The following is a 22527-nucleotide window of genomic DNA, read 5'->3' as shown; positions in this document are numbered from 1 at the left end:
CATGCTGAGTGGAGGAGTTGACGTGTAGGGAAGGACGATTTAGGGAGGTTCATTTTCTGTTGGAGGATGTTTGCCAAATGCAGTGAGATTAGTTGTAGTGTAGCTGATGCTGAGCTACTCTGAGAGTAATTTCACCACTGGTTTCAGCTGCTTCCCAGTCCATTGCTGGAGGCTATTTATGGCATCATCACCCTGGAGCAGGAAGTTCATCCCTGGTCTCAGGCATCCTGTTCTTTCAGCCACTGTAAGTCAGTTCAGTGTAAATTTAAAGAGGCCTGGAGACGTCCCTGGTGGTCCAGTGGCTAAGACTCCGTGCTCCCCATGCACAGGGACCCCGGGTTTGATCCCTGGTCAGACAACCAGATCCTGCAGTTCAGTTCAGTCACTCAGTCGTGTCGACTCATTTCGACCCCATGAATCACAGCACGCCAGGCTTCCCTGTCCATCACCAACTCCCGGAGTTCACCCAGACTCACGTCCATCGAGTCAGCAGCCATCTCATCCTCTGTCGTCCCCTTCTCCTCCTGTCCCCAATCCCTCCCAGCATCAGAGTCTTTTCCAATGAGTCAACTCTTCGCATGAGGTGGCCAAAGTACTGGAGTTTCAGCTTCAGCATCATTCCTTCCAAAGAAATCCCAGAGCTGATCTCCTTCAGAATGGACTGGTTGGATCTCCTTGCAGTCCAAGGGACTCTCAAGAGTCTTCTCCAACACTACAGTTCAAAAGTATCAATTCTTCGGTGCTCAGCCTTCTTCACAGTCCAACTCTCACATCCATACATGACCACAGGAAAAACCATAGCCTTGACTAGACGGACCTTTTTTGGCAAAGTAATGTCTCTGCTTTTGAATACGCTATCTAGGTTGGTCATAACCTTCCTTCCAAGGAGTAAGCGTCTTTTAATTTTATGGCTGCGGTCACCATCTGCAGTGATTTTGGAGCCCCAAAAAATAAAAGTCTGACACTGTTTCCACTGTTTCCCCATCTATTTCCCATAAAGTGATGGGACCAAATGCCATGATCTTCATTTTCTGAATGTTGAGCTTTAAGCCAACTTTTTCACTCTCCTCTTTCATCAAGAGGCTTTTGAGTTCCTCTTCACTTTCTGCCATAAGGGTGGTGTCATCTACATATCTGAGGTTATTGATATTTCTCCCGGCAATCTTGATTCCAGCTTGTGTTTCTTCCGGTCCAGCATTTCTCATGATGTACTCTGCATAGAAGTTAAATAAGCAGGGTGACAATATACAGCCTTGACATACTCCTTTTCCTATTTGGAACCAGTCTGTCATTCCATGTCCTGTTCTAACTGTTGCTTCCTGACCTGTATACAAATTTCTCAAGAGGCAGGTCAGGTGGTCTGGTATTCCCATCTCTTTCAGAATTGTCCACAGTTTATTGTGATCCACACAGTCAAAGGCTTTGGCATAGTCAATAAATCAGAAATAGATGTTTTTCTGGAACATCTGCATCCCAGATCCTGCATGCTATAGCTAAAAAGTCCCACATGCTGCAAAGACGATAGAAGATCCCTTGTGTGGCAACTAAAACCTGGCACAGCCAAATAAAAAAAAATATTAAGAGCAAGAAGAGGCTTGGCTGCAGCCCTGTTGCTCTGTCACACATAATTGGGATTTCTTCCATTAAAGTTCTCATATGCCCCTGATTTCAGTGGAAGTGGTCAATGCTGGCTTTGAAGAGGCCTCAGCAGCCTGGTGACAGGCTTGGTGCTCACAAGTTCGGGGTTGCAAGTTGATGAAAGGAGGATGAATAATGAAAAATAATGGATCATTCTAAGAGGTGCCTTTTCAGAACTGGGCTAGGGTATAATTTGAGTCCATTTCAAGGGAAGTAGACTGGCGGAATTCATCAGAGTAGCCCCTCAAGGACTGATACCAATTGTCTGGAGACAGTCCAATCAGTCACTGGCACATCTGGGGTTGAAACCCTGAACCAAAGCTTTGAAGCGATGGGGTGTAGACTGCTCACCTGGCCATCTATACTGCAACAGGAATGGGATACATGTCTGTTCCTCTATGGAGAGGCGGGCTCTGGAGGTACAGTGGCCTCAAACAGCATTCAACACGCCTTGACAGGGGATGCAAACGAGACCTTTTCAAACAAGCTCAGGCGAAAGGCGGGGAGGAAGTGTGTGGAGTGTGCAGCCACAGGGTTCCTCTAGTTCTCCCTAAAATAAACACTGTCTCTCAGGACTTGCCTTGCAATGCAGGGGACGTGGATTTGATCCCTGGTCAGAAAACTAATAAGATCCTACATGCTGCAGAGCAACTATGCCTGCAGTACTGAAGCCGGTGTGGTCTGCAGCCAGTGGACAGCAACGACAGCCTGAGAGTCCATGTGACTGAGGAGGATTCCACGGGCCACGACTGAGGCCTGATGCAGCCAGGTAAATATTCAGAAGAACAACAACAAAACGCCATCTCTCAATCGTAGCTTAAACGCACAGAAGTGGCGTCCCTCTTTGTCACGTTTGGGTCATTACCTTCTTTCCCAGCTCCACCCCCACTCTCCCCTGCTCCCCCAGTCCCTCCCCCCATCCCCAATTTTGTAGACTGCTGCTGCTCCCAAGCACCTGCTTTTCTCTGTCTGCCTGCTGGATTCTTTTACCCTCCAGGCCCAATGCCCCCTGAGAGAGGAGGGCCTCTGGCTGGCACCCAATTTCCAGGGCGGGGGTTGGGGGAGGGCTATCAGGTAAGAGGGTACGGAAACTGCCACAGCCAGGATTACCCCACCCTATCCCCACCATGTGCCCCAACCCAGTCTTGAGTGTGGTGTGAGAAAGATGCGTGGCTGGCAGGATACCGGACAATTCTAGCCACTGTGTCTGAATGCCCCCTGAAGGATTATTTCAATAAGTTTGTTGGGACTACTTCTACTTCCTGATGATATTGCTCAAACCTAGAGAAAAGGGGGCCAAAATAAGCAAACACGTGGAAATGAGAGCCCTGGCATGACCCTAAGTGGAGAAGCTGCTGGTGGTCTGAGAAGGAGCACCTTCAGTGAGACCTCTGACCCCATCTTTGCCCTGCACTGGTGGAAGGGGCAGCAGTGGAGAGTCCAGGGACCTGGAGTGGAGGACCTCCCATCGCCCCAAACTAAACTCCCAACAGCCTCACCGTGACAGCCCTCCCACTGCCAGTGAGGCCCCTTTGTGGCTCCTCTGCCTCCTGCCCCACCAGCACCTGCCCCTGTCCTCGGAGAAGCTTTGCTAATGGTTGTGAGCGAGTGATGGACAGGCAGAGGCTAGCCTCCCAGGGCATTAGTAATTGCAACTAATAGGAAGCCAGGCTCCCTTCTGTAGCCCCTCACAAGCCCACCCGCTTTATCAGGAACCTCTGGTGGTTGATCCTGGAGACTGATTAAGACCCACACAGCTGGGCCAACCAGCAGCCAAGTGCTCCAGTGTAAGGGCTGGAGGTTGAGGGGGGAGCTGCCTCCCACCATTCAAGCTTCCTGCTGAGTCTCCACCAGGGCTTTTCTGGCCCCACCCTCCCGCCTCAGCTTGGCTATTTGGGAGCTGAAGAAGCCGAGGTTTAGAGAAATTAAGGCTTTTGCCCAGGGACCCGCAGCCAGGGACGCTGGGATTTGAACACAGCGCTGCGCCAGCCCTGCTTCCTCCTCCTTCCCCTGGGAGGTAGCTTGGCGATCACAGACAGGTGGGAGTTACTTGTGCACCCGAGGGGCACCATACCCGGAAGAGCCCACCTGCTGCTCCTGCTCCCCATTCCCGGGCCCCCTCCCCGGCCCCGCTCCCCAAACCCCCGCCCACCCCCACCACACCCCGTGCCCCTTCGGTAGACCTACTCCCTCAGGATCCCTGAACCCCCTCTCTTGAGACTCTCTCGGGTCTCTCCAGTCCCTAAGTCCCGGCTTCCTGCGCTGCCCCCACACCCCAGCCCCCAGCTGCCCCTCACCTCCTGGCTCCCTCGGCTCTCCTACATCCCACTCCGCTCGGCTCTGGTCCTGGTATCCTGACCGCATGGCGCGGCTGGGTGCACTGCTCCTGGCTGCTGCCTTGGGCGCGCTGCTCAGCTTTGCGCTGCTGGCGGCCGCCGTGGCCAGCGACTACTGGTACCTCCTGGAGGTGGCGGACGCCGGCAACCACAGCGGCCACGGGCAGCTCTCCTCCCACTCGGGGCTCTGGCGCATCTGCGAAGGTACCGGCTGTCCCTCCCCCATACAACCCTTCCCCTCAGACTTAGGGGGCCGCACCCCTCCCCAGAGCAGCGCTGAGAAGACACCCCCTCCCCCGCCTGTCTGCCCTCAAGGGTACATACCCCTTCCCCCCAACTCTCTCCCTGACAGTCTGGCTGGAGGAGGGCTCAACTCCCACAGTCCAAGGATAGGAAGTGAAAAGGAGGGGCCCAGGTTGGCCCCAGAAGGACCCCAAGAACTTTCCAGAGCAGGCTTCCTCCACAGTCCCGTGCCCTCACCCTTTGGGGGCCGGTCTTGTGTTCCAAGCGATGGCACGTCACTTGGCAGGTGGCAGGACATCGAGGGGTGACCTGGGACCTTGTCCCTCAGCCTCGTTGGTCAGACGGGGAGAAAATGAGGCCTCTGGAGATGCGGGAGTCGGGATGGGAGGAATGGGGCCGGGGGAGGCACGGGCAGGCCTGGCACCCAGGGGCGCTCAGCGCTGTGCTTGTCACTCATCTGCAGGGTCCCTGGGCTGAGGTAGGAGCCCGTGTGTCAGGGGGAGGCCCGAGTGTGGGGAGCTGGGGCCCTGGCAAGACCAGGGTTCCTCATCCCAGTGACCTGGAGTTGTGTCTTCATTTCCGTCCAGGGCTCAGTCTGGTCCCTGCTCCCTGTCAGGCTCAGCCAGGGCTGTGGCGCGGGGCCCCTGTTCCCCACACCCCCCGGCCTGGCACAGGGAAGAAAACAGGAGCGCCACATGGCTTCAGACCTGAATGCAGAGAGGCAAGGGCTCTGTCCCGTTTCGGGAGGGGTGGGCTTCCACACGCTCCTCAGCTGGGGGCCTCACCAAGCTGGGACCAGCCTGGGGGCTTCCCCTGCGCAGGACATGCCCAGGGTGGCAGGGATGTGTGGGAGCATGTGTAAACGTGTGTGTGTGAGAGAGAGAGACAGAGCCTTCCTCAGAGCTACCGGGGAGGAAGGAGAGCGCAGTTGATTCCACCGCCCCACAGACAGCCTAAGGCTCCAGGCGTTCCCGACTTGTGCATGTGTGTGCGCCCTAGTGTGCGAGAGCCGGAAAGCCCATATTGCATGCCCCTTTCTCATGCAGGCATAGCCTGGCCTCCATGTGTGAGCAGGCCCAAGGGGGGCCTGAGGGCATTCTCTTTGCAGTGTTTGATATTTTTCTACAGGCCTCCATGTAGATATTATTTGCACATCATATAAGCAAAATGAAAGGTCTTGAGCCCTCCAAACCCATTTGAGCCCCAACTCTGAGTTCCAGGGGAGAAACTGAGGGCCCTTGGCCCGGTGGAGGGTGGTGAGAGTCGGCAGCCCACCCATCTCTGAGAAGCACGGGGGGTGGGGTATACCCAGCAATATCCAGCCCATCAGGCTGTGCGTTCTTTCCACTTTTTAGGGCACAACAGCTGCATCCCCCTGATCGACCCTTTTGCCAGTGAGAGCCTGGACGCCTCTACTTCGGTGCAGCACCTCATCTGTGAGTGCTGGGGTGGGAGTCACGCCCTCCTTCCTTGACCTCCAGGCAAGGCTCAGAATCCCTCCTCCTAGACCCACAGAACTGCTTCCAGATAGACCCTGTGTTGCCCAGAGGACATTTCCATAGTTGCTTGAGAACTTCTCCTGACTGGCCTTGGCCCCCCCAGGCTCTGCTGTTAGCTTATAACCACAGATGCTGGACCCCCAGCCTGTCTCGCCCTCCCTGCGCATCTTCTGGATTCTCTTTTATGTTCCCAAATGGGTCTACTCAGTGGGCATCTCCCACCTGGTGAGTTGAGGGGCATGTGTCTGCTGCCCCTGTGCCAGGGAGGGTCGGGTGGTTACCATGGAGACATCACAGGGAATCAGATGGCCCAGCTCCTCCTCCGGCCAGGGCCAGAACAGTCCCACGTGTCCTACGAAGGAGGACGTCCAGGCACACAGGGCTCTGAAGTGCTCTGCTGAACCTCCCTTGGGGGCCCGGTCTGGTTCCCTGCCTGTTCCCTGAGCCCCCTCTCCTGGCAGCGCTGCACCGAGCCGTCTTGGTGGTCCTGCCTGTGAGCCTCGTCCTCATTGTGTGTGGCTGGATCTGTGGCCTCCTCAGCTCCCTGGCCCAGAGCATCCGTCTGCTGCTCTTCACTGGCTGCTACTTCTTGCTGGGGGGTGAGTCGGGGGGCTGTGGGGCTGCAGGTCCTGGGAGTGGGGTGTTGCCTGTCTCACTGCCCCAACCCCTGGCTGCTCTGAGCCTAGGCCTACCCTGGGGATTGAGCTGCAGCAGGTGAGGTGCCCTGGGTGGCACTGGGGCCTTTGGAGGGGCAGGGATGCTGGGGCCAGAGCCAGGGACGGGGGTCAGGAGCCCTGAGTTGAGCTGCCGGGAGCAGGAGGCACAAGGATCTCTGAGGTGAGCCCCGGACGTACCCTGCTGGACCTGCATGAGGGGGGTGGGACCAGCCCCCATCCATTCCCCTTTCCTTCCAAGACCGTCCCGGGGAGGGGGCAACACGGGTAGGGGTTTGGCATCAGCCAGGCAGGGCTGAGCATTAAGACAGGGTGACACAGGGGCTTGGATTCCTTGGCAGTGACCCCCAACCGAGCCAGGTCCAGACTTTGACTAGTAACAGCGCAATCACTGACATTCATGTAGCCTGCAGGCACTGGGCCCAGCCCTCCCTCAGGGATGCAGTGGCAGACGCAGGCCCTCGGGTCACAGCTTCCTGCTGAGATGTCTGGGGATTCCCCGAGCTCAGCAGGAAGCTGGTCCTGAGATCCTCATCGCTGCCTTTCGGGGCCATCTGTCCCAGCCAGCCACCTGCTGTCCCCAGCTGCCCAAGGCTGGCCGTCATTGACCGTGGGCTGGAGACTCCTCGGGTCAGTCCTCAGTAGCCCCTCCTGTCCAGGGCCAAGGCCTGAGCCGAGGCTGGCATCCTGGGCTGGCTCTCCTGCCAGGGCTGCGGCAGGAGGACCAGACCACACTGGCCGGGGCTCCCTCCTGGGCAGGCCTGCTTCCTCCCCAGGGGCTGCTGGGCCCTTTGGGAGGCTTGGTCAGGAGGGAATAGGTGCCATCTGCCAGGGGGCCGAGCCGCCTAGGTGTGTGGTTCAGAGAATGAGAACAGGAAGAATCAAAACATCGGCCCTAGCCTGACCCCAGAGACTGTGTGTGTCCAAAATCCAATTAAGAGGACCTTGGGAAGCTACTGAGAGGAGTAATTGGGTGGGATTGTAACCAGGAAACCTGGCGGTGACAGGAATCCTCAGCATTGCCCTTGGACCCAAGGCACCGGGCCAGCAGGCAGAGGGAGAGCCTGGAGGCAGCGCCAGGGCCACTCCCCTGCTCCAGGGAGGGCAGGCAGTGGGCCGGGTTCCAGGACCACCCCGTCTGCTCCCCTGTGCTGGGGCTGGACTGGCCGCACCTCTGCTTTCCTTGCATGGCAGGCTCCTGGTTGAAACAGATCCCCTGGTGTCACTGTCAGGAGCCTGCCTGGGGGGCTGCAGTGGGGCCAGGGCCCCAGCTTTGGGGGCTCGGAGTCAGGACTGTCACACAAAGGGGACCTTCATGAGGCCAGATCACCCCAATCCCCCCCATTGTCACTGCAGAAGAGGGAGGGACATGGAGGGTTCTAGGTTGCCGCTGGCTGGGCCCTGAGCTAGGGGCCTGGGGGCACATGGAGCCTGGGGTGATGAGTCCCATGGCCATCACTCAGCTCAAGACTCCAGAGCCAGCCAGGGGAGAGGCCTGAGTCATCTCAGGAAGTCTGAGGTTCAGAGCAGTCTGGCAGGAGGCAGACCTGGGCGCCTCAGTCCCCAGGAAGAGTCAGGTGTTCCAGGTCGGGGTCCAGCTTGGGAGCTTACTCTGGCAGAGCAGCGGGTCCTGCCCAGAGCCAGGCTGGACGGAAGTAGCTGGCAGCTTGAAGAGGCGTGCTCAGCTGGTGGGGCAGCCTGGGTGGGGGTGGTGGGGGTGGGACAGGGGAACTTGGCTGGGAGCTCTGACTGCTGTAGGCTGAGACAGAACTTCTGTTTCTGGGGCCTCAGCTGCACAGAGTTCCCTGAAGAAGCCTGAGAGATGTGTTCAGCGTCCCCACCCCAGCTGGGCACTGACCCCAGTCCCAAAGCCCTGCAGTTGATTTGGCTTCACAGCTTCCCACAGCCCTAGGCTGGTGGAGGCCAGTCCGTCCTTCCCATCTTTGGTCAAGTGAGGAATCCCAGAGGACCTGAGTAAGGGGCAGGCAGTGTGGGGAGCCCAGGGTCTGCCCCTTCTCTGGGTCCCAGTGAGATGCAGACCTAGCCCCGAAGGTCTGCCTCGGGCCTTAACTGGGCAGTGTCCAGAGGGAGCACCATGCACCCAGGATGTGCCTTTGGAGGTCCCAGGACCCCACCTACATTCCCTGCAGCTGGCACCAAGGGCAGGCCTTGACATCAGCCTGCAGCGGTGGGACAGAGGGCGGCTCTCTGGGCTGGTCCCCCCGAACCTGGGTGGACAGGCAAATGTCCCAGTGCCCGGCTCTTTGCTTGCCCCGGCCCTCCAGGGTCACCATGCACTAGGTGCAAGCCAGTCTTCTCCCTGCAGAGATGCAGGGTGGGAGGGAGGAGGGTGTCCTCGCTTGGGGACAGACCGGGGTCATGGGATCTGTAGGAAGGGCCTGAAACTCAGACCTGGAAAGGGGACAGGGCCTCTGGAAGAGGGACTGAGCAATGGTCAGGAGGGGAGGCTGTGGGCCAGTGAAGTGGGGAGGGGAACTGCAAGGAGGAGGGGGCCAGAGGTGCAGGTCAGGGGCCTGGCTCAGGATGTCTGGCCAGAGCCCCAGAGCTTCCCACGCTTCCCGGCTGCCAGTAGAGGCCACTGGCTGTGTGTGTGTGTGTATAACTCCAGGGGCGATTGGAGGGGGCTGTGTATTCGGGGGCCTTTATGTGAGTAGGGACTACCTACTGGGGGTGTAGGTAATGCTGTTTGCAAGGGGTTTTTGTAGGATAAGGTCCTGAGGTTTCAGGACTGAATTGGAACCTCCATGCTCCCAAAGGCCAGTGGGCACAGGCCATGTCTACAGGACCACCGTGCCAGGGTCCCAGGTAGGGCAGGTGCCCTCAGCAGGCAGATGCACTGAGTGGTCACTCTGCACCCCCTCCCCAGGCGCCCTGACCCTGGCTGGGGTCATCATCTACATCAGCTACTCACAGCTGGCCTTTGCGGAGACGGCCCGCCAGTACGGCCCCCAGCACATGCAGGACGTCCGCATCAGCTTCGGCTGGTCCCTGGCCCTGGCCTGGGGCTCCTGCGCTGCGGAGTCACTCAGCGGCGCCCTCCTGCTCACAGCGGCCCGAGGCCTCAGCCTGGGCGGGCAGCCGGGCGCCCCCCACTCTGTGGTCATCTGAGTCCCAGGCAGGCAGGTTGGGGGAGAGAGGCTCCATTTCCCTTTGCACCTCCTGGGGTTTGGGGTGGCCGAGGCTGAGAGGCCGTGGGAAGGAGGCTAGGAGCCCTGTTCTGACTGTTCTGCTGGGCTGGAGTCCTGGCTGGGAGTGGGCCCTAGGGTGCGTGCAGGGTTGGGGGTGCAGGGTAGAGCTGAGAGTCCAGGCTCCTGTTGCTTGATGTTCGGGGGGCTCCCCTGCCCATTGTGCCTTCAGGGACTAATTGGTTTGGCCTCTTCTTAGAGGTGAGAAAGGCAAGACCCAGAAAGTGGGAGCAAAGGGACCAGGGACGGCTGTGGTGGTAGTGGGGGCAGGGCGCTGCAGGCTCTTGGCTGTTCAGCGGGTCCCCTTGCTTCTCGAGGCTGTGGCCTGTGCCCGCCCCTCCCCACCCGTCCTGGTGGGCCAGCTGTGGCCTGTGCCCGCCCCTCCCCACCCGTCCTGGTGGGCCACAGCTGGCCCCAGTCCTAGGGACCTGCGTCAGGCTGAAAAGCTGCCCCAGTCCTTGGAGGGGGCAGTTCAAGGGAGAAGCCGATATCCGTCAAACACTCTATGCCAGGCCCTCACCAGGCCTTCCATGCCATGTTCTGTCCTCCCCCCACCCCTCCCCAGGGCAGCTGTTGGTGGGGAGGAGACTGAGGACTGGGGGGCCTCTTGGATTTCCAGGTGCAGGGAGGGCAGAGGGGGTTGGGCATATCTCCGCCCCCTTGTTTTCAGGTCTCTTCCTTGTCCTGGGGCAGGTGCTCCGGGACCCCACCCTCATCTATAGTTCCCAGAGGGATATCTGTGATCCCATGTGGGCCCCTGGGCAAGCAGGTGTGGAAGTCCTGTGGGGTGGGGGAGCCATGCCAGGATGGAGAGTGAGGGGCTTCTCTACCAGGTGGGGCGGCTGCCCGGGGCAACAGAGGCCAGAGCCTGGAGTTTTGGCTGCAGGCTTGTTGAATGGAGGCAGACCCAGACCCAGTGTGCCTCTAAGGGCCAGACAGACAGGAAGGTGGGTGGCCTGCCCTTGACACGTGGGTGTCATCGTGGTCTGTGAAGGCTGAGGCTGCTTCCACTCTGGGCAGGACCTGGAGACCTACTCAGCGTTTGTTTCAGGCTCAGGGCCCTCTTGAGTCTGAGGTATGTGTGAGGGTCCATGGCAGCCTCTCTTACCTTGGTCTTTCCCCTTCCCCAGTCTCCCTTTATGGCTGGAGGCAGGGTGGTTACAGGAAGCTCAGGACCATCAGGGGCTGGTACCATCTGGGGAGTCCCCCTGAGGGACAAAGAGCGGGGACGGGGGTGGGAAGGGGGTGTTCAATGCGGGCTTCCCTTCCTACCTGTGTTTTAGCGTTTAACATTGTGCCAATGTGTCCATAAATAAATCAGCTTGTTCTGTGTGCGGTTAAACCTTTATTCACTTCAGATAACACATGCCCATGGCTTCCAAACAGTGCAGGGGAAGCCTGTCACCAGGTCTGTGTGTGTGTCCGTCCATCCAGAGACATCCTGTGCATGCTGTGTGTGTCCGTCTGTCCGGAGTCGTCTTCGGCAGACTCGGTCAGCTCTTTCTCATTTCTGGCCGGCACAGGCAGGGAGGACCCCCGGGGCCTCTCGTTGGTTCCAGGGGCTGGCTCTGTGGGCAGGCCCTCTCAGCTTGGGAGGCTCTCCCCTGACCTCTCCCTCCTCTCTCACCGCAGCTGGGGCTCAGCAGTGTGAGGGTTTAACCCTGGGTGGACCAGACACACATGGGTGAACCTCAGATCCCAGAATTCCCTAGGGTTGGGGGAGGGGGGCACTTGCCCCTTCCCTCTCTAGAACGGACCTGGCCGTGATTCAGAGACGCCAGCCCAGGTGAGCCTCAGTCTCGGGCTGGTGAAAGTCCACAGTGGGTGCCTCACACTGGCCGTGAACCCTAGTCCGGTCTCCACTGCAGCCTCCTGAGAAGCTCCCGGAACTCCTCTCCCTAATTCCTGGGCCACAGAAACCAAATGATAATAAAAGGATTATTGCTGTGGGGGAGTAATTTGTTACTAAGCGATGGATTACCGTTCAGTTCAGTTCAGTTGACTACTATTACAGTGCACGGCTTCCCCGGTGGCTCAGACAGTAAAGCGTCTGTCTACAGTGCGGGAGACCCAGGTTCGAGCCCTGGGTTGGGAAGATCCCCTGGAGAAGGAAATGGCAATCCACTCCAGGACTATTGCCTGGAGAATCCCATGGACAGAGGAGCCTGGTAGGCTACAGTCCATGAGGCTGCAAAGAGTCGGACACGACCGAGCGACTTCACTCACGCAGAGTGCACATTTGCAGGGCAGGGCAGGGGACACTGCAGAGGTTTAGAGGTGCTGATTTTCTTCGGATTCTCTGTTATGGTCACCTTCTCACACAGGAGAATGATTCTGGGGCCTTGGGGAGTCCCAGATGCTGCATTTCCCAGAGTATAGCCACATCTAGATTCTTCTAAGGAGGGAGGCAGGGACCTCCCTGATGGTCCAGTGATTAAGACTCCAAGCTTCTATGGCAGGGGGCCTGGGTTCATTTCCCTGGTCAAGGAACTAAGATCCCACATGCCACGCGCTATGGCCAATAAATAAATAAATAAAAATAAGGGAGGGAGGCAAAAAAGGCCGGTCCTCAGCTTCAGGCTTCCTTGGCCCACCATGGATGCCTTTTCGCCTGTGGCTCACACTCACCTCCATGCCTCCCGTCCAGGTCCTCTCCTAAGCGCCACGCCTACACTTCTGCTTCTGGCAGCTTCTAACTACTCGTGCATGGGACTGAAACAACGTTCTTAAACTGAAGTATCCCCTACCCTCACAAAGCTATTCCTCCTCCTACGATTCCTGTTAAGGGTTTTCTAAAGCACTGACGTGATGGCCTATCTCCCCTATTTTAAAAAATCCACATGCAGCTTCATATAAATGTATATATACATACATACATATCCAGAATGAAATATGCAAGAAAATAGTAATAGTGGTTATTCTTAGGTGGTTTTTGAAAGTATATTTTGTCCAGCTCTTCTGGTTAACCTCGCAGGAGCGTGGTATAGATATATTCTTTTTATTTTGTATTGGCATGTAGCCAATGTGGTGGTTTCAGGTGGACAGCAGAGGGACTCAGAGGAAGGTGGTCTTAACCACCGAGTCCCTAGAAAGGAGATCCAGTCCAAAATTATGTGCTGTAATGACATTATTTTGTAAGCAAAAAGATAGTTATTGTTTTAAAAGGTAAATTTATTGTTTAACAGGTCAGACGATTGCAAGGTAAAGCCCCAGCCCCCCACCAGGCCACCCGACGCCGGCGTCCCTTTCCGTGTCCTCTCGTCCTTCCTCCTGCTGGTCCCCGAAACGCTCTCATGCCCCCCGGGCTGTGGTGGGTGTCCCACCTGTCCCGGCACGCTTGGGCCCCCGTCCCAGACACAGCAGCATGCAGGGTCTGCTGAATGAACAGGGGGAAGGCATCACCCCATGTGTCACAGGGGTGAGGGGGTCCCAGGAGACCAGCAGATAACGGGGGTGTCATTTTACTGCCTCTCCTTCCGCCTCCTCGCTGGAGATACCTGCCCTCGTCACCTCCGTCCATCCTAGCCAAGGCACAGGGTCCGTCACCCCGTCCGCAGGGTCCTCAACACGAACGCCCACTTTCCCAGTGCCAGCTCCGTGTCCTGCGCAGAGACGCCCCGGTGCCACACAGCGCGCACTGACCGCTCAGTCCAGGGGAAGAGCAGCACGTGCACCGCGCGGCCGGTCTGGGCTACCTCGTCCGCGCTCACGGCCTGCAGGCGCCGGCACAGCTCCTCCGGCGGCAGCCCGTCCACCCTCACCATCACCATGTTGGTCTCCACGGCAGTGGGATCCACGGAGCAGACAGGGGACGCCAGTTCCTGGAGCCCTGGGCCCGAGTCCTGTGGTGAGTTGAGCCCAACCCCAGGACTCTATGGCTACCCCTACCACCCTGGCCTTGTCACCCAGGAAAGGCAGAGGGCAGCCCAACTGTAGAGGGAAGAAAGGAGGGAGCCTTAGTCCTGACCTGGGCAGACTTGGCCCTGCTACTTTTTAGCTGTGACCTTAGACACATTAGTGGTGGCTCAGATGGTAAAGAATCTGCCTGCAATGTGGGAGACTTGGGTTCAGTCTCTGAGTTGGGAAGGTCCCCTGGAGAAGGGAATGGCAACCCACGCCAGTATTCTTGCCTGGAGAATTCCATGGACAGAGGAGCCTGGTGGGCTACAATCCATGGGGTCGCAGAGAGTTGGACACAACAGAGTGACTAACGCTTTCTTTAGACAAATCAATTAACCTCTCGGTTTCCTCATCTTTAAGGGGGGACATTGTGGGGTTGTGAGGACTCAACCTAGGTTCAAGGCTACATTCTGCTGGATCCTGCAGAGAGTTACTGACCCCTACTGGGTGCCGACTAGTCCAGGCCCTGCACTGGGTGTGGTCTGGTAAAGTCCTCGTTCCCTGGATCCCACCCCTCCTGGTTTGGTGACTGACCTTCACCTACTTGAGTTGGAGGGATGCACACCTGCTGGGGACTTGGGCCCTGCTACAGGGGACCCCCAAGGACCACCCTGGGGCCAAAGGGAAGTGGCGGGGTATCAGGCACCTCTGGCGAACCTCTGGGCATTCTGGTGGTCCCTCTGCAGCATCTCCTCGGCGTCAGCCAGTCCCACCAGGGCAGCTGCGGCCAGCACCCCTGCCTGGCGCATCCCTCCACCCAGGGCTTTCCGGAGGCGCCAGGCTTCTTCAATGAAGTCCTTGGGTCCCCCAACCAGGGCCCCCACTGGTGCACCGAGGCCCTGAAGGAAGAGAGGAGTCCTGCCCGCCTACCCGTGGGTGTGCATCTCTGTTCTCAGGGCTCTGGAGGGCACAAGAGGGATGTGGAGGGGCAGACACTGTGGCCTCATTAGGGGAGAGGGTTAGAGGACCCAGGGTGAGCACCTGCCTGCCCAGCAGCCCCAGGACACAGCTCAGCCTCTTGCAGTGGGCACCTCCACCCTTCTGTAGCTTCCCTACCTTGGAAAAACAGAGAGACACAGAGTCACAGTGCTCCACGATGCAGGCAGGGGGCACGCCCAGAGCCACCGCGGCGTTCATCAACCGCGCCCCGTCCAGGTGGACGCGGACCCCATAGCGTCGGGCCAGCAAGTGCACCTGCGGGCAAGATGCAGGTGGGGTCAGAGGGGCTGAGCCGGGGGGAGGATGGGTCTCCAAAAGGTCACTAGAAAGTCACTGGGCTTGTCTCCTGGAGGAAGGACGAAGGGTCTGCATGGTTGGTGACCAGCTTGGCCATCTGGAACCCGAGCAGTCACTCTGGGTCTGGGCCTGGGCCGTCCTCTATGAAAGGGGGTCGACGATAAGGGCTTTATCTCCTGTTTATGGCGGGCTCACTGCAGGCCAGACCACGGATGCTTCGTCCTGTCTAAGCAGCACCACAGCCCCATTGGAGGGGAGCCCTCAGCCCTGTTTCCCAGGTGAGGGCGAGCTGGCCCTCAGGCCATTGCATGGAGAGTGCCAGCGCTCAGGCCTCGCACGCTGGCCATAAGACCTGGCCAAGCTGGTGCTGCCCGGGGACTCGCCCCCAAGGGTGGGTCTCTGCTCTTTGGAGGAAGGTTGGGGCCCTGGGGGGTTCTACACTGGGCCATCATCCCCTTTGCAGCTGCACCTAGAATCACACCTGTGTCTCCCAGAGCAGTTCTGGCCACTGATGGGCACACAGACATGTTTCAGAGGAGACTAAACCCCAGGAGGGGACCCAGGGGACAGAAAGCCAGTAGCTGGCTAGTGCTGGGGGCACAGCGGTGGGGCTGGGCCTACCTGGCGTAGGTATTCCATGGGGAGGACCCGGCCCCCCGAGCTGCTGTGGGTGTTCTCCAGGCAAATGAGCTCACAGACCGGGTGGTAGGGGCTCCCAAGGCCCCGTGTGACCAGCCTCTCCAGCTCAGCCAGGTCCAGGGTGCCGTGGGGCAGGTCTGGGAGGGGGTGGGAGTGCACCCCTGCGATCTGCAGGGGGCAGAGGATAAGGTCCAGGGGTCCAAAAGTACCTCCTACCCCTGTCTTGTCTGCTCCTCCCCAGCTCTGGGCAATGGAGGCTTCCACCTGAGCTGTAGCCATGGGCACAGACATCCCAGCCAGGGGGGATGGAAGACACCATGTTTGCCTGAGAGGTTGGCGTCCCTCCGGCCTGAGCGCCCAGTGCACTGAGTGCCCACTAGGGGGCAGCAGGCATACAGCCAGCATACAAGCTGCAGGACTGAGCCTAGCCTGCCCCTGCATGGTCAATCTGGGAATGGCTCTCCTTCCTGCCTCCCCCAGAGAGGCCACCGGCCCAGCCATTTCTTCCTCTGCAGGTCCCAGCCTGGTGCCTGGGAAGCAGGTTCCCACCACAAGTGTTGAGCATCCTGTGCTGGCCCCAGGGTGAGAGGTGCTGGGTGCTTACCTGAGCCACCCCGCCCTGCTCATAGACATGGAGGTGGCATTCGTGCCCCAGGAGGAGCTGGGAGCCCCGGCGCCGGCAGTGACACATCACTAAGGTAGATGGGGTGGGGGCAGTGTTGGCATCAAGTGTTGGCAAACTGCACCTGCCAGCTGCAGCCTGTGGTCTCGGTGGCCGCACATGCGGGTCCAGGGGCCCTCAGTCAACCCTCTGAACCCCACCTCCTCCTGGGCCATGTCCTCCCCGCATCTATCCCCACCCAGCTCAGCCAGTCTGACCCTCAGGGCCACAGGCAGCTCCCAAGTGCCTTATGCCAATTAGGAGAGAGCGCCCCTTTAAGACACCTTCCTGCCATGTGCTGGAAAGCATCCTACTAAGTCCACAAGTCTAGGCCTGTGGATCGTTGGGCCCTGCACATTCTGTTCCTCCTCCCGATTCTCGGCAGCCCCCCTGCAGAGTACCTCCTGCAAGAGGAGGCCAGCCACAGTGCTCCCCTTTGAGGGCTCAGTAGCCCAGGGCACAGCATCAGTCAGGTGCCAGAGGAAACAGAGGGCACCAACTGGGAAACCAGACTGCTTGATAAAGAGGCAATTTACAAAGGTGTGGCAGCCTGCAGGGAAGTCACGAGGTTCGAGGTTCAGGGGCAAGACCCCCAGGCAGGAAGGGGTGAGAGAAGGGTGTGACTATGGGTTCCAGATGGCTCAGAGCGCCACTGATGTTGTCACAGCCCCCTCTACAAAAGGGAGAAGTGTGGAAGGATGGCCTGGAGGGCAAGTGAAGGTCGCCCTGCGCTCACCAGAGATGAGGTTGGCCATGGTGTTTGTGGGCACGAACAGGGTCCGCTCCACCCCAAGCAGCTCTGCAGCTGTGGCCTGCAGCTCTGAAGTGGAAAGGGATGGGGGTAGGGGCCCCATTAACAATGGCACTTTTCAAAGTCCTCTCCTAACTGACCCCATGAGCCCCTTGTCCGCATAAGGACATCTTGCCCAAGGCTGTGGTGAGTGGCCAGTCGGGACGCCAGCCCGTCTTCCAGCTGCAGTCTGTGGTCTTGGTGGCTGCACATCTGGGTTCAGGGGCCCCTCAGTCAACCCTCTGACCGCCTTCCACCCCACCCCCGCCTCCTCCTGGGCCGTGTTCTCCACCCCTCCCCCCCCAACATTGAAACTCTGTGGTTTGAACCCTCCTGTCCCACCCAGACCTCACACCTGTCTGACTTCCTTTCCCATCAGTCCCTTGCAGGTGGGGCCCTGTGGTTTCTCTGCTGACTTCCTCTCCCAGAACACAAGGACAGGAGCCCTCAGAAGGAGACTCTGGGGGGCTGGAAGGGGGCAGGGCTTCCCACTCCTGCTTTAAAGCTCCCCTCCCTTTGCCATGACATTCAAGACCAATGGGATCTGGCCTCTGCCTCCCCTCCAGGAACAAGGGTGCTGTCCTACACCCCAGCTCCAGCCACATTCCCCATCCATATCCTGAACACCTTTCTCACCACTATGCTTCTGCCCTGGTGAGCCAGCACTCTCTTCCATGCCCGGGACTAGGGGTAGAGCATCTCATTCATCTTTGAAGAGGTTCCTCCACAAAGTCCCCCTTTCCTGTGAGTCCCATGTTTCTCCTCACCCACCCCTAGTCTCCAAGGCACTCTCTGTGGATGCTTTAACCCCAGCACCTCCCTCACCCAGGGGGATGACTGTCTATGCGTCAGACTGCCTGATGAGCAGTGGGTCAACATCTTTGAAGTTCCAGGCCAACAGTGGGTGTCTGCTGGACGCTTGATCAGCCCCATCATTACCTGACCCCACATCCAGGCCCTCAGGGCTAAAGTCATGACCCCGCGACTTGCCCCTGGCACAGCTGACAGTTTATACACACCCCAGCAATAGTAATGGCTCACTATGGCACCTACCCTCAAACCAGGGTGGGTGGCAGCAACTTTCAACCATCTTGAAAACACTTTTGAGGTTTCTAGAACTCACTCCTCTGGAGGAGCAGCCTATGGAGAAACCCTTTCTAGATGGGTTTTCTGTTGTCTTCATGTGGGAAGGTGGTGGGTGCAGGACAATAGCCAAGGGTTCCAGAGTGAGAAGACCTGAGTTCGAGTCCTGATTTGCCGTTTACTCGACATGGGACTTAGAGCACCTGGCCTAGCTTCTCAAAGCCCTTCTCTGCAAGATGAGATAACACCCACTCTCATCGTGTCTTGGGGCCGCACTTCAATGAGCACACAGATCGCCCGGCGATCCTGTTAACTTTCAGATTCTGGCTCCGGAGGTCCGGTGTGGGACCCGAGACTCTGCATTTCTAACAGGCTCTAGAGTGATGGGTCAGACTGAGCTGCAAGGAAACCGAGCGCAATGCACGGCCTGCAGCTGAGCCGCCACCCCGAGCCCCGGGCCTCCGCTCCCGCCAGCACCACGGACAGCGCCCTGGGGTCGCCGCGAGGACCCCCGGCTCCGGCCTGCACGCCGGGCTCACCGCGGACGGTGGGGTCCTCGCCGTAGTCGTCGTCTCCCACTACGGCCTCGGCCATGGCGCGCCTCATGGCCGGCCCGGGCTTGGTCACCGTGTCGCTGCGCAGGTCCACCACGTACGTCGGAACCCCCGCCGAGCTCCCAGACTTCCGCGCCCAGAAGACCCGCTGCCGCGGGGTCGCGGCCCGGGTCAGTCTGCGGAGCATGGCGGGGATAGTGCCGGGCCCTCCAGCCCCTATCTTCCTCGGCCGGATCGGAGTGGCAGGGCTTTCCAGACTTCGGCCGCGATTGACCCGGGCTGGCCGGAGGGCCCCGCGGCATGCTGGGAGTTGTAGTTCAGCTTTCGTCGCGGCGGACGCTGAGCGCACTCCCGAGGCATCCTGGGAGTTGTAGTTCCGCTTTCGTCGCGTTCGGCTCCGAGCGAACTTGGGCTGAGGGAGAGGAAGGGTTGGCGCTTACCCGTGAAGAAACAAAGCCCAGGCAAGTTTCTATTGAGCAGACGCTCATGTGCGTTTTTACCGTGTGTCCAGGACTGTCCCAGACACTTTACAAGTGTTAAAACAGTTAAGCCTCCCAACAGCTGTCCGTTGACAAGCGTTATTATCACCCCATTTTACAGATGGGGAAACTGAGACGCACAGAGGCAATGAACGTGCCTAAGGTCGCTTGGCCGGGAGCGTCCAGCTCTAACTGGACTGTGCTATGTTGCCCCTAAAAAAGTAGCTTCCCATCATCTACTTTTTTCAATACAGATTTATTGTGCACCTTTTGCCAGGCAGAGGGATACAAAGATGATCCCGAAGTCTGAGCATCCGACTTCAGGGGCATCATGGAGGTGGAATTATGGGGGTGACAGAGTCCCCTCCTCCGTACCCACTGGCCCTTGGTGGGGGAGAGGGTGCTGCTTCCACCCCGGGCCAGTGTCGGGTTGAGGGGTGGGGAGTGGTGAAGGGCCCTGACTGACTCAAGTCCCCACTTAGCAGGTGGGTGGTTTTGGACAAGTCAATTAACCTCTCTGCACCTCAGTCTCCTTAAATGCAAAATGGGCTGTTTTCAGAATTTGATGACTTAAGGGTTTTTTTGTGCTGAGTCTGGCGCCTGGCTGGTAGTAAATGCCACAGATGAGTGTTTTCTGTCTTACTTCTGCTGTTTGATTGTGGTTACTGGTCACAGCCCAGGGCGCTGGGGTTTGGTGCTGCTCTGTGGGGTGCAGCCCGACTCCGCCTGGACTGGGGCTCCTACAGGGTTGACCATCCCTCAGCCGGGGAGGACAGGCCTCTCTCTGGGCGCCCCGCTCCACTTGCAGCTCCCCTTCCCCAAGTGTGGGCCACAGATGTCTCTTCCTCATGGGAGGAGACTGGACCCTAAGGGCTGAACATGACCAGAAGAGGCACCCACAGCTCTGATCAGGGCAGCCCTCAGCAAAGAGGACTCTGACACTGACCTTCATCAGAGCTCTGACATGTATCTGCTCCAGGTCAGGTCTGGGGATAGAGGAGAGCAAAGTAGCTTGCCCTTGAAGTTCTTTGGGATGGGGACAGGATGCTGCCTGTTGGCTCTGTGAAAAGTTGCAACAGGCCTGGCTGAAGCATCAGGGCAGGCTTCCTGGAGGAAGCAGTGATTGGCTGAGCTTTGAAGGCAGAGCAAGGTGTTAATCAGACAAAGGGAGAGGGAGAGTGGCAGTGGGAACAGCTTCAGCAAAGGCTTGCGGTCAGAGGCAGCTGGAACATTTGAGGCCTGAAAGAGAAGGGAGCGGGGGTGGAGATGGAGTCCTCTCCCCTGTGCCTGCAGAGCCATCGTGAGAGGGCAGAAATCGCAAGTCCCTGTAGGATCTGGGGCCCCAAGGACACCCATCTAAAGGAAAGGCCCGCTCTGCCCTCCCCAACTCCCCCCTTGGTGCCCTGCGGCCCTGACCCACAATCTCCACTGAATTCCGGGCCCTGAGAAAACAAGCCCCTTATCTCAGTGTCTGGCTCCAGCCCTTCTGCTGGGAAGTGGGGGGGGGGGGGGGGCGGGGAGTAGAGGCCTCTGTGGGAAGGAAGGGAGGGGCTGGGGCAGTGATGGTGGCTTTAGGGGGAGCAGGGAGAAGGGGGCAAACAGCTGGATCCTCAGGCACCTCCCACCATGGCAGAGCCACAGAATGGCCTTATGTTTGCGGGCATTTCACCTTCCCTGCTAATCCTCACCGCCACGCTGTGGGAGAGGGATTAGGCGTGGGCCTCAGGGCTACCCGAAAATGCCACCAAGGTGAAACAGCTGGTCACCAAACTGGGCGTTTCTTCTCCCAGGGCAGAGCTGTTTCCTCAGCAAGCTGGGCGCTTCCTGGGGAAAGTTGGCCCCAACAAAAGTTGCTTCTGCCAGGTGGCTGCTTATCACCGCCTATCTTGTCCCAGGACACCTGGGCCACCCCCTCCTTGCCCAGTGGTGGCTTCTCCAGCGTGAAGGGAGCAGGAAGCTTGGGCTATCATGGGAGAAGGCTGGGGGCCCTCCATAGCCTGTTTCTGAGGCCTCATCATGGGGGCTTGCTGTTGTTCAGTTGTTAAGTTGTGTCCGACTCTTTGCAACCCCATGGACTGCAGCATGCCAGGCTTCCCTGTCCTTCACCATCTCCCAGAGTTTGCTCAAACTTGTGTCCATTGAGTCGGTGATGCCATCCAACCATCTCATCCTCTGTCTCCCCCTTCTCTTGCCCTCAATCTTTCCCAGCATCAGGTTCTTTTCCAGTGAGTCGGCTCTTTGCATCAGGTGGCCAGAGTATTGGTGCTTCAGAGACCCTCTGACCAAGACTTGGTCTCAGAGAGTTGTGTAGGCACATGCATGTGTGTGAATGTGTCTACGTATGTATGTATATATGTATATGTGTATAAGTTTGTGTGTGCATGCATGTTGGCATGCCCACCCAGGTATGTGTGCACTGTGCACATGTGTGTATACTCGTGGGTATATGTCACTGTACTAGTATTTGTTATGCACGTGTATAAGCACACCTCAAGAGATATTGCCGGTTTGCTTCCAGACCACTGCAATTAGGTATCGCAAAGTGTGTCACATGAATGTTTTGGTTTCCCAATGCGCATAAGTTATGCTTACACTACACTGTAGTCTTTTAAGTGTGCAATAGCATTATGTCTAAAAACAATGTACATACCTTAATTAAAAATATTTTATTGCTAAAATTGCTAACCATCATCTGAGCCTTCAATGAGTTATAATCTTTTTTTTCTTTTTCTTGGCTGCACCGCATGCAGGATCTTAGTTTCCGATCAGGGACTGAACCTGTAGTGGTTAATTAAGACTCCACTTAATTGGACCGCCAGGGAAGTCCCAGTGAGTTGTAGTATTTTTGTTGGACAATTTGAAACATTTCGAGAATTACCCAAATGTGACGCTGAGATGCAAAGTGAGAGTGTGCTCTTGGAACAGTGGTGCTAATAGACCTGCTCGATGCAGGGTTGCTGCAAACCTTCAATTTGTTAAAAAAAAAAAAAGGTAAGATGAAAGCAATATCTTCGAAGCTCCGTGAAACAAGGCGTACCTGTCCATATGTGTGCATGTTTGTGTGTGGGCATGTGTGTGAGTATGGGTATCCCAGGTGGCGCTAGTGGTGAAGACCTCTCTGCCACTGTCAGAGACACAGATTTGATCCCTGCGTCTGGAAGATCCCATGGAGGAGGGCATGGCAACCCACTCCAGTATTCTTGCCTGGAGAATCCCATCGACAGAGGAGCCTGGCTGGCTACGGTCCATAGGGTCTCAAAGACTCGGACACGACTGAAGCAACTTAGCACGCACACATGCACGTTTATATATGCCCATGTGTGTGTACTGGTGTATACATATGTATGTCTGTGTGCATGTATATATGTGTGTGTCCCTGGAGTGTGTGAGGTCCAGTCACCCCGTTGGTAAGCCAAGGACAGTCCACAGCTCCCAGACTAGGATGAGAAGCCAGAAACCCGTGGTGCAGCCAGCATTGCTCATCCCTCCCCAGTACCCCAGGTCACTGGGCTGATCCCCTTCTCTCCTCCTCAGCCCCCTCCCCGACTGTGAACCTGGAGGCCTGGGGTCCTCTCCTGCCTCCATGCAG

At 57.8% G+C, this 22527-nt stretch overlaps 2 protein-coding genes across 4 annotated transcripts; one reads left to right on the top strand and one right to left on the bottom strand.

Moving 5' to 3' along the window:
- The first annotated feature begins 4000 nt into the window (after window positions 1–4000).
- TMEM235 (transmembrane protein 235) lies at window positions 4001–12292 on the top strand. The gene is given in 9 exon segments (XM_019980829.2): window positions 4001–4178; window positions 5573–5653; window positions 6178–6315; window positions 9278–9495; window positions 9498–9534; window positions 10267–10365; window positions 11229–11280; window positions 11347–11382; window positions 12244–12292. Coding segments are annotated over 9 exon segments (888 nt in total).
- A 454-nt stretch (window positions 12293–12746) lies between these two features.
- LOC109574286 (uncharacterized) lies at window positions 12747–18783 on the bottom strand. 3 transcript variants are annotated; one of them, XM_019982249.2, is made up of 8 exons: window positions 18445–18783; window positions 16769–16852; window positions 15976–16064; window positions 15354–15539; window positions 14553–14690; window positions 14143–14335; window positions 13094–13425; window positions 12747–12972 (listed from the first exon to the last, which is right to left on the bottom strand). In XM_019982249.2, the coding sequence occupies exons 1-7, from the start codon at window positions 18644–18646 to the stop codon at window positions 13139–13141; spliced, it is 1179 nt and encodes a 392-aa protein (XP_019837808.2). In that variant the 5' UTR covers window positions 18647–18783; the 3' UTR covers window positions 12747–12972; window positions 13094–13138. The 3 variants fall into 3 exon arrangements, with proteins under 3 accessions (XP_019837808.2, XP_019837809.2, XP_019837807.2); XM_019982250.2 differs by having other exon boundaries at window positions 12747–12969; XM_019982248.2 differs by having other exon boundaries at window positions 12747–13425.
- Between the last annotated feature and the right edge of the window lie 3744 nt (window positions 18784–22527).

Source organism: Bos indicus, chromosome 19 (assembly GCF_029378745.1).
Source record: "Bos indicus isolate NIAB-ARS_2022 breed Sahiwal x Tharparkar chromosome 19, NIAB-ARS_B.indTharparkar_mat_pri_1.0, whole genome shotgun sequence".
Lineage (NCBI taxonomy): Eukaryota > Metazoa > Chordata > Mammalia > Artiodactyla > Bovidae > Bos > Bos indicus.
The sequence above is the reverse complement of the archived record's forward strand: the minus strand, read 5'-3'. Positions and strand labels throughout refer to the sequence as shown.